General features: G+C 52.1%; 4 protein-coding genes across 4 annotated transcripts; 2 read left to right on the top strand and 2 right to left on the bottom strand.

The window, feature by feature from the left end:
• Window positions 1-565: 565 nt before the first annotated feature.
• PV08_07024 (uncharacterized protein) lies at window positions 566-2,647 on the bottom strand (the record flags this gene model as incomplete). The annotated part of the gene is made up of 3 exons (XM_016381356.1): window positions 566-1,635; window positions 1,680-1,859; window positions 1,930-2,647. The coding sequence occupies 3 exons, from the start codon at window positions 2,645-2,647 to the stop codon at window positions 566-568; spliced, it is 1,968 nt and encodes a 655-aa protein (XP_016234458.1).
• Window positions 2,648-4,068: 1,421 nt separating this feature from the next.
• PV08_07023 (uncharacterized protein) lies at window positions 4,069-4,728 on the bottom strand (the record flags this gene model as incomplete). The annotated part of the gene is made up of 1 exon (XM_016381355.1): window positions 4,069-4,728. One exon carries the CDS (start codon window positions 4,726-4,728, stop codon window positions 4,069-4,071), a length of 660 nt encoding a protein of 219 aa, XP_016234457.1.
• Window positions 4,729-5,475: 747 nt separating this feature from the next.
• On the top strand, window positions 5,476-6,088 carry PV08_07022 (uncharacterized protein; the record flags this gene model as incomplete). The annotated part of the gene is made up of 3 exons (XM_016381354.1): window positions 5,476-5,719; window positions 5,809-5,931; window positions 6,024-6,088. The coding sequence occupies 3 exons, from the start codon at window positions 5,476-5,478 to the stop codon at window positions 6,086-6,088; spliced, it is 432 nt and encodes a 143-aa protein (XP_016234456.1).
• Window positions 6,089-7,275: 1,187 nt separating this feature from the next.
• PV08_07021 (uncharacterized protein) lies at window positions 7,276-10,071 on the top strand (the record flags this gene model as incomplete). Its single annotated transcript, XM_016381353.1, has 1 exon — window positions 7,276-10,071. The coding sequence occupies one exon, from the start codon at window positions 7,276-7,278 to the stop codon at window positions 10,069-10,071; it is 2,796 nt and encodes a 931-aa protein (XP_016234455.1).
• Window positions 10,072-10,206: the final 135 nt, after the last annotated feature.

The following is a 10,206-nucleotide window of genomic DNA, read 5'->3' as shown; positions in this document are numbered from 1 at the left end:
CCTCCGTCAGTGTTTGCCCTTGAATCCGCACCACCTCTTCCAGCAGTGTCACTGCCTCCTTTACCTGTCCATTCGCCTCATATACTCCTGCCAATGCATGCTGCGACGCCAGTCGATCAGGATGATCCTCCGTCAGTGTTTGCCCTTGAATCCGCACCACCTCTTCCAGCAGTGTCACTGCCTCCTTTACCTGTCCATTCGCCTCATATACTCCTGCCAATGCATGCTGCGACGCCAGTCGAGAGGGATGATCCTCTGTCAGGGTCTGCACTTGAATCCGCACCACCCCCTCCAGCACCCACACTGCATCTCGCGCTTTGCCATGATGTTCTAAGTTCCGACCAACAAGCTCATAAATTTCGATCCACTGCCGGTCTACGGTGCGCTTGTCGAGACCAAGGTGATAACACAGCCGATCAAGTAGCCTGAACAGTGTCTGATCGTCCCTCATACCATTGAGTAGCCATCCACATTTCGTCAATATGCTGGACACCGCTACCTGATTCTCGCACGCAAATATATACCCCATTTCCCACGAGGTAATCGCTTGGAGGTGAGGCTGCAGTTACCGTGCGTGCACCTGCCACATCTTGCGCTCACTGCGCGACACCGCCACAACGCATCCCATGGCCATCCACGATGCATGGAGTTGGCGCTCGTCTTGGCGGTCCCGCGCCCATGCATGCACCAACGGATGCATCGATACGAGCACATGCCCATCGTCCACGTTGGTCGACACCAGCGCAAAAGCCCTCAGCGCATTGACAGCCTCCACTAGCCGAAATAAATCCCACGCACCGTCCCTAGCTTGCATAAGCAAAGGTAACCGAGACACGTGCCACGCTGTCAGACCCAGTTCGTTCTGATCGCTGACTGGGTCGGCCTCGATTGCTTGTGCTCCCTTCCATGCGCCTTCGAATAGAAGCAAGGGTAGTTGGCCCGGTCCGCACATAGCCAGGAGTGGCAGCAGCTCCAATGCATCTTGTGACGACTGCGTTAGACTTGCTTGTAAGATCTCCACCGACGCCTCAAACGTCGCGTACACATCCCGATACCGCGACCGAGCTTGTGACGGCCGGAACGCGAGGAGTCGTTTCCGTTGACGCTCATACACCTTGGAGTAGGTGGCCAAAGTGCAGTGACCTCGTCCCACATACGCTCCGGCCTGGATCAGGGCGAGAGGATGTGACTGGAGTAAGATGGCCACCTTCCGTGCCTCGTCGTCCAACAAAGGTCGTCTGTCACTAGCAACCCCGGCAGCCTTCAGTAAGAGTTCCTTTGCATCCTCCATTGGAAGCCCTTCCAGAGCCACGTACCCCGCGGTCGCGTACTGCTCGCATTCTGCATTGCGTGATGTCAGCACCACCACGCCGCATGCACCGGGCGGAAAGTAGTCCTGGTAATCGACGTTGGGGTCGTCCGCATTGTCTAGTACCAGCATCCACGGCTGTCTTGTATTGGCGAGCCCCTGTCGGCCGTCCTCCCACGTGGATGCCGAGATCTGAAGTCTAAGGGCGATGTCGAGAAATCCGTTCTTAGCTAGAGATGGGGTGCTGACATCGATCCAGAAAACACCCCAGAGTCTGGCCGGAGTCAGCAGTGTCAACTCGGAAACACCATGGGAACAGAGATGACCTATATTGATTGAACCCGCTGCGCTAGCTGTAGGCTGATCTCACTCTTGCCCTGGCCACCTAGGCCCGTGATGACCACGCGACATTGATTGGAGCGCGAGCCGTCGTGCACCGCCACGCGAATACTTCGTTCCAGATCATCAAGAATTTCCTTTCTCCCGGTAAATAAGGTGTTGGACGATCGAGGTACTACCCAGTGCATGTTGCTCTTCTCCAAGTTTGTGCCTAGATAGGTTAGATATAGGTATGAGGTGAGTTGGGCAATGGGTAGTGGACTTGCTCTGAGGAGACCGACCGAGCTCTTTATTAAGCCGGACGAATGCGTTGTCTCCTTCGCCGTAGATGAGAGGCATGAAGATATCAAATATCCCGAGCAAACAGTATGCCCTGTCCTCCTTCTTCTTAGTGTCGCGATGAGCGGCCCAACCCATACGCTCGTCCACACTAAATTGAGACAAGGGCGTGCCGCGAAGCGCTGTAATGGGAATACCCGTGATCTCGTGGATCTGCTGTTCGAGGGTGCTTCTGCTACCAAGCCACTGTCCTTCTCGTGAAAAGAACTCGACCGATGACGGCGCCAGTAGTTCTTGAAGGGTCCACCCCCGTGTGAACCATCTGCTTCTACGGAAGGCCCGCTCCCATGTCCGTTCCGCATGGTCTTCTCTGTTAGTTATCGACACGTCCGACAGATAGACATAACACTTAACGGCATCGTGATACCATCGAAACATCGAGTTGATGGCCTCCGAGAATTCCGTGTTGTTCGCTTTATTGATGCAGCAGGTGTCCACCCAGAAGTGTTCAAGCCTGTCCTTCTTCGCCTGCTCGCCGCAGAATCGGATCTTCGTGTAGCCAGCCTTGTTCTCGAAAGATTGGTGTTTCAGATCGTCGAAATCGACCTCGTCCTCATCATCTCCCCACGTGTGCGAGAGGATTGCGTAGCGAGGGATACCACCATGAAGGTATCCGGTTAGGCGGAGCACTCCCTGATCGTCGAATTTGAGGAGATGCATCGTGTTGGGCGGGCGCTGGCGGCACGTTGCGACCCGCTAGGGCATGCCACTCTACCAGATCGAGTGGGCGAGGCAAGAAGAGGCAGTCGTGGTAGTTGCAATGACAGCGAGGTGACGGCAAAGGTGTTTGCGAGGCAGGCGCGGAACACGCTGGACAGTGATGGACGACTCAAGGCCGTGCAGCCTTTCAGTGCTGGACATGGCCCGGCGATTGTACAGACGCAGTGTGAAGAACATCCGATCAGGCTGAACCTGTGATGTTCAGATGGCGCAGTCACCTCCATGCGGCGGCAGCAGGCACGGGGATGGGGGCTGAAATACGATATCTGCCCCCGACATTTCACTCACCTCGTTCAAAGCTGGGGATTTGCCATTGCTTCCCAAATCGATGACCCATTTAAGAATGGCAATGGCATATTTAGGGTCCCTTACCGAAGACAGGACATCAGGGCCAAGACGGATGAAGTTCTTCTTGAAAGAGAAGAAGCGGTTGACATTGTTCCCGCAAGTTGAGGCAGCTGATCTTTCCAAAGGAACAGCATCGAGCGCAGAAAATCGACCAGACAAGAAATTGGCCTGACTCGTCCTTACGAACACCTCGCGTTGCGAATACCCCCCAGTGAGAGTGTCTAATTCTGAAGACATACCGTTGAGTTTATCTGCCCCATAGCTACAGAATACGTTGCCGCACGGACTTTTCTCGACGAGAGGCACGACGGACTAGAATACGTCTCTACTCATCATAACAACGATCACGTCTTTGCTCACGGAGTCGCTCAACATATCTCCCGATTCGGGTGAGGACCCAGGAGACTCGTGACAATCCGACTCCATCCTCAACTCTACGCCAAGCACGTGCTCTCCCAGTTCCTTCGACGGCACACGTCTCTCCGAACACCGAGGGCCTAGTGCGCTTTCCAACGGAATGCAATTATACATATGGTAATGGAAGGGTTCTGGGGGAATAAATCGACTACAAGAGCACAGGAATTAGGGCCTGTCTGTTTTCAGTCAAAGTGACGGAGACTGGATAAGCTTTGAACAAACATCTTGATGTTCGGAGAAAATATCACAGGTACCATTGATCAGGAGACTACTGGCTTGTGGCCACCTCAGTGGGAATGTACGACGACACACCAATTCAACCCAAGGAACTCATGTGGTGGTTAGCGGTAGTGCTTCTATGGCACGCTTCGGTAGCGCTGCCGGCTGCAGTGTAAGGAAGCAGCTTACGTACTGAACAATCAGTGTCACTTATGGCTCAAGCATACAGCCGCTGAGGTTATGGCTGAGAGCATCCGGATGACCGGTCACAGCTGATGCTCCCATTGTGACAATCTCGCCAGCGATTTAAGGGCACAGAATGAGATGCTGGCATGGCTTGCACTTCGACTTGGCCTGGAAACATCCGTGGCCACTGCCTACATGACCACCTCCAATCCCTCCGCTTGCAGGGTCTGCTTGACGGTATCTCTCGACTCCAGCATCCTCACCAGCGCAGAGTATCTGGGATACTTCGTCTGCATCTCCAGCTTGAGACCCATGGCCCAGCGGTAGAAGATATAAAGGTACCCGTCGACGGCACTGAATTTCTGTCCATCGCCTAAAGCGTAAACAGCCACGCGTTCTTGTTGGTCCTTCGCCAACCACGACTCAATTTGATCAAAGCAATTCTTCAGCGTCTTGATACCCTGTTCGCGGATGCCAGGGTGCATGGACTCCCGGTCAGCGAAGCGCGATGGGCGTAGGATCATTCCGTACGCTTGACCATGCACCGACCCAGACAGCCAGTTCATCCATTCCAAGACTCGGACTTTGTCCAGGTCCGTTTCCCCCATCAGTTCCTTTTCAGGCACGAGCTGAGAAATGGCGAGCATGATGGCGGGATTCTCGGTGATAACTTTCCCATTGAGGGAGAGTACGGGCACCCGTTTCTTGGAGTTGATGTATGCGTACTCGTCGGGGAACGCTGGTCTCACGGAAAGACGAGTGGAGGTGAAGGGCACCCCGGCTTCGTGGAGAAGAATGTGGGATGCCAAAGAACAGGCTCCCGGGGCGTAGTAGAGGTGAACATCTGCCATGTTGCTCTGGGTTTGTGAGAGCAAGGCATGAGTCCGAGCGAGCGTACGAGGCGACGACATGAATATTTGAGGAGCCGTGCAGAGGCAAGACTGGCTTGCTTGCTACCTGGCTCTCGCACCAGCTACTCGCGAAGGTATATATACCCATTGATACCTGAACACTTGCCGCATGCGCTTCAGGGAGGACATGGTGTTGTTTGCATTACCTCGGTGTGACTTGCGGCACCGCTACCGAAACGGTCCTAGACTTGGTCTGAGCAGCCTCGATGTTTGTCATCCGGCTGGAGTCATGTTCGTCTTGTCTTCTGGGGGCCGGCTTGAGGACCTGTGAGAGAAAGGTCAGAATTCCAGGCGACCATTAGTGTCAGTCCCAAGAGTCTTGGTTTATCCGATGACCTAGTAGTTAGGGAGATCTTGTACGTGACGAGGTACAGGATGTTGCTGCGATAACTTGGCCCCTAAAAGCGGCATCTCCAAACCTCCCTAAGCGGCATTTGGTGGAAAGATGCCACCAGCCAATCAGGGCTTTTGAATTTCGAGCTCCGTCTGCGTCGAATCTTTGAAGCTCTCCCTGCGTTCCGATTGTCAATTCAACTTTCTTTACCTCGCACGAGTCCATTCCTCAGCCCATCTCAACCCGCGTTGGAGCTGCACCAGAGTGCTTTGTATTCTGTTGACACGACCTTTGTCCTTCGCCTTCGAGCCGACACACCCGCGTTCGTTTCTCTTCGTGTCGCCGCCGCCAATATGGGCATCACAGATTTCTTCTCGGACCTGATGAGTTCGGTGTCGTTTGTGCAGGAGGTGCATGCCGAAGCTCCCGCCGACGACAGCGACGACTCCAACGAAGGCGGCGAGGAGGAATCCAAGGACGAAGAAGGTGGTGACGACAAGGAAGAAGGAGACGACGAGGCCGGCGAAGACGAAGAAGAGGAGGAAGAGGAGGAAGAGGAGGAGGAGCCTGTAGACCCCAAGCCAAAGTTGGAAGATGGTACGTTTAACCTCACTCCCTGCCGGTGGCATGTATCACGTACGCACCTTATGGCCATGAACTAACGTTTTTCCTTTGCGCCTCCGCAGACTGCGCGCGATCCGCCCAATGTTCAGGATACAAGCACCACTACGACGAGTGCGTGGAGCGTGTCACCGCCGCGGCCGAGGACCCTGATCACAAGGGGCCCAAGGAGGATTGCGTTGAAGAATGTAAGTTCCATATCACAAGACTCAAGCAACAGAACCCGAACCCCGAGAGTGCGAGTGTGACTGGGTTGACTGACTGTTGACCCAAATTCCAGACTTCCACCTCCAGCATTGCGCCACGCAGTGTGCTGCTGCCAAACTCTTCAAACAGCTAAAATAGAAGCGCGCTCCTAAAGTTCAGATCCCCTACTCCTGTCCCTTTTCGACTCGAGACATTTGCGGAACCATGCGGGAAGATAGGTTCGGGATGGGGAGAACTGAATTGCTGGTCAAACGGAGCACTTGAGCCTCCCTTGTGAGCCAGAGTCTATCATACATTTCAACGTCGGCACGTTGCGAGTCGTTGCGTATGGCTTGACCAGCAAGGACCTTTTGTGTCTCGCACAAAAATCGTGACTCCAGCAACATCTGACAAAACACCACGGGAACCACACATAGTTTCACGCCTGTACAGTTACTACCTATTTCCTGATCGAACCAGAATACAAAAAATAAAAGACTTGGACTTGGTTTGTTGCAAGGCATTCTCTTCCCGTGGCCATATTCCCTACGTCGTCGTCGTGCAGATGGTCAACCCTAAGGTAAGCATTATCAACCCTGGTCAACTTGAGCAGACGTGATTCCAGCAGGGGCTAGGACCTAGGTGCAGAGTGAGATGTCCAAAGTGATTTGGACTATTGTGTCCAGAACAAGCCTAGTTGAGGCAGAGTTCCTGATACGATCTTTTGCGTCGATTAGATCCAGACAAGAAAAGGTCAAGCCCTTGTCCTTCAGCCGCTTATCGACTATGACAGGGCTGTGATCCTTCCCATGCCACTCACTAGTTGGTCGGTGTACGGCTTGTATCCCAGGGACCAGGAACATGTAGCAAACAAAAGATTAGGAACCGTCGTCAAATTGTCTCCGTGCGTCGCCCTACAATACCAAACGAGTGTCGCCGCTCAGCGCTCACCAGCTCCAGCCTACCCCCAGAACCCGGTAGCAAGCGACACGCGTTTGGGACCCTGCCCTATCGCGCCTGGCGGATTTTACTCAGGCATCTTTTAACGCGGCTCAACTTCGGCTCAGCCTAATCAGGCCACCGCTGAGCGTCCTCATCCTTCTCTTCAGCCCTGAAATTCATCTGCAAAGCTCTGGTCATTTGCTCGAATATGAGTGTTCATAACGGTCTTCAACGACCTATATTGGTTGTGACCTTATGCGAAGTGTTTATTCACTCACTTGAACCCCCAAGCTTCCATCTTGAACCCATCCAGATCAGACAACTTCTTAGGATATCGTATTATGCATAACCTACCCTAATGTCACCCTGACACCAACGCATCCCACGAGCAAAAGACTATCACGATGCGGCTTCTGAAATATGACGATCGCGGCTTGCTCAGTCTGACCCAGGACTTGCAGGACGACATTCCCCCTTACGCAATATTGTCACATACTTGGGGTTTTGATGGAGACGAAGTTACATTTGACGACTTAATGAGTGGGATTTACAAGAGCAAGCCTGGCTACGCGAAGATTCAGTTTTGTAGTGAGCAAGCCAGAAGAGCTGGTCTACTTTACTTTTGGGTGGACACCTGTTGCATCAATAAATCAAATCACACTGAACTCTCAGAGGCGATTAACTCGATATTCCGCTGGTATCTCAACGCTACAAGATGCTATGTCCACCTTTCAGATGTGTCGATGTGTACTGAGGATGATCAGAGTAAGCGAACATGGAAGATAGCTTTCCGGAGGAGCAGATGGTTTACACGGGGTTGGACGCTTCAGGAACTTATTGCTCCGCCATCGGTCGAATTTTTCTCCCGAGAAGGTGAGCTATTAGGTAGTAAGATCACACTCGAACAGCAGATCCACGAGATAACAGGAATTCCGATCGCGGCTCTTCGAGGTGCGTCTTTGTCTCAGTTCAGTGTTGATGAGCGGATGCGATGGGCAGCCAGACGCGAAACAAGGAGAAAGGAGGACAAGGCCTATTGCCTGATGGGAATCTTTGGTGTGTTCATGCCCCTGATATATGGCGAGGGTGAAAACGCGTTTATTCGACTCTTGAATGCAACACGAAATTCCTATAGACTTGACCAGTCACATAATGATGGACAGGCCTTCGTCAACTCTGCAGAACGACCAGAGGCCCGTAACTCAACATTGACGGTCAAGCCATTTGAAACCACCCTCCGAAACCTTGGACCGAGCTGTGAATTTTCCCAGCCTGACGATGAGCTCTCTAACGGTGAAACATTTTGCTACTACCCACTTGCCGACTCTACGTTCCGCCTTTTGCTCCTCAACCCCGGAACTTTTGGGGATCACATCACTGGCTCCCTCGAAGAGTATACTTTCGAGGATCCCCCAGCATACTACGCACTGAGCTATGTTTGGGGGCAGGAACCCATGATTCACCGAATTGTTGTTAACGGACGAACGAAGTTTATACAACCAAACCTTTTCCATGCCTTACAACGGATACGGCTTAGGCCTGGCCCAATTCACGTTTGGGTGGACGCCGTTTGCATCAATCAAACTGATCACTCGGAAAGGACTATGCAGGTCAGACAAATGGCAACAATCTACCGCAAGGCCACCAGTGTCATGGTCTGGTTAGGCGAGGAGGACGCAACGAGTAGATTTGCTTTGGACTTTGTTCCTCAGATTATTTCAAGTGATTTCGAGTGGGTGGGCCCGTGGTGGGAACAATACGGTTTTACTGCACTCGCTCAGATCTTGGAAAGACCCTGGTTCCGAAGAGGTTGGGTTTTCCAAGAGTTGGCATTCTCAACACATTCAACCATTTATTGTGGTGACCGTCAAGTCTACATGGACCACTTTATCATGGCTATAGACTCGGTCCGAGCTGGACTAAGCACCATGCAACCGTCTTTTATTCAAACCCCGAATAAAATGCGAACCTCTATCCTGACAAACTTTCGGGATTCACCTGCTGTTAAACTTCTGGACACTATTGAAGGCGCGTTCAGCAAAACTACGAAAGGAGATGTTCTTCACCGAAACATGTCCTTAGAAACTCTGGTGGATTTAAGTACTTTCAGCGAAACGACCGATGAGCGAGATGCAATCTATGCTTTTCTAAATCTGGCCAACGATATATCCTCGCTATCAGAGCCAGATCAGTCTGATTCCATAATTCCCGACTACGGCAAGAGCATACTTGATGTGTTTGTAGACTTCATCCTGCATTGTTGTCGGCAATCAGGGTCATTGGACATTATCTGTCGCCCATGGGCGCCGATGGTGTCCTCTCCAGTCTCTCCAATTGGTCGAAAGGATCGGTCTGACCACAGTCTACAAACATTCCCCTCGTGGATAGCGTCTAGAGACAGCTTACCTTTTGGAGGCCCATCTCGACGATTGAATCATCGCTTGCACGCTAATCCATTAGTCGACAGGAGCCAAAGGCGACCATACAATGCCCATTATGGATTGAAGCCCCACGTTTCTGTGGGAAGAAATAAGGACGGTACTTGTGATGGATCACTTCACGCCAGAGGCATAATTCTTGGGGAGATCGCCGAAAGATCAACAAGGCTAGCAAACGCTATCGTGACGAGGGAGTGCCTAAGCATCCTTGGGACGATCTCCCGCAATCCTCATTCGAGTCTTATCGACCTACCAGATACCATTTGGCGTACCCTCTGTGCAGATCGTGATGGCAAGGGCGAACTTGCGCCGCGATTCTATCGTGTAGCGATGCTTCATTTGTTGCAGATTAGTTTCATGACTCCCAAGCCTGGTGAGTCTACTAATCTGCTCGATCATATGTCTAGCATTGATATCGAAGAACTTTTGGGCAACGAAGTTGCAGATCACGTCAAGAATTTTCTCATGGTTGTTCGAGATGTTATTTGGAATCGTCGCACCTTTCGGACAAAGGTAAACGACAGCGCGGAAAGACCCCTGGTGGGCCTTGCACCTCAAAACGCCAAGATCGGCGATCAGATTTGCATTTTCTACGGCTGCAGCGTGCCAGTCGTCCTTCGGAGAATGTCTGACTCGACCGATAAATCTCACTGGCAATTGATTGGTAATGCATATGTTCATGGAGTTATGGACGGCGAAGCTATTCGTGCCCTATCATCAGAGACACTCAAATCTACAGAATCCGAGATCGAAATCCGATAGTCTCGACGGGAATCAAAGCGCACAGGTCGCAGGCAAAGAGCTGGTAGTGCCCAACTAAGTGCAAGTAGGAGAGAAGCAAGCTAACTCGACAGTATGGCATACAGGCCGAGGAACAGAAACTGGCGGATGAGCATC

Source organism: Exophiala spinifera (genome assembly GCF_000836115.1).
Source record: "Exophiala spinifera strain CBS 89968 unplaced genomic scaffold supercont1.5, whole genome shotgun sequence".
NCBI classification, from domain to species: Eukaryota; Fungi; Ascomycota; class Eurotiomycetes; order Chaetothyriales; family Herpotrichiellaceae; genus Exophiala; species Exophiala spinifera.
Note: the sequence above shows the minus strand (reverse complement) of the source record. Positions and strands in the feature narration are given on the sequence as shown.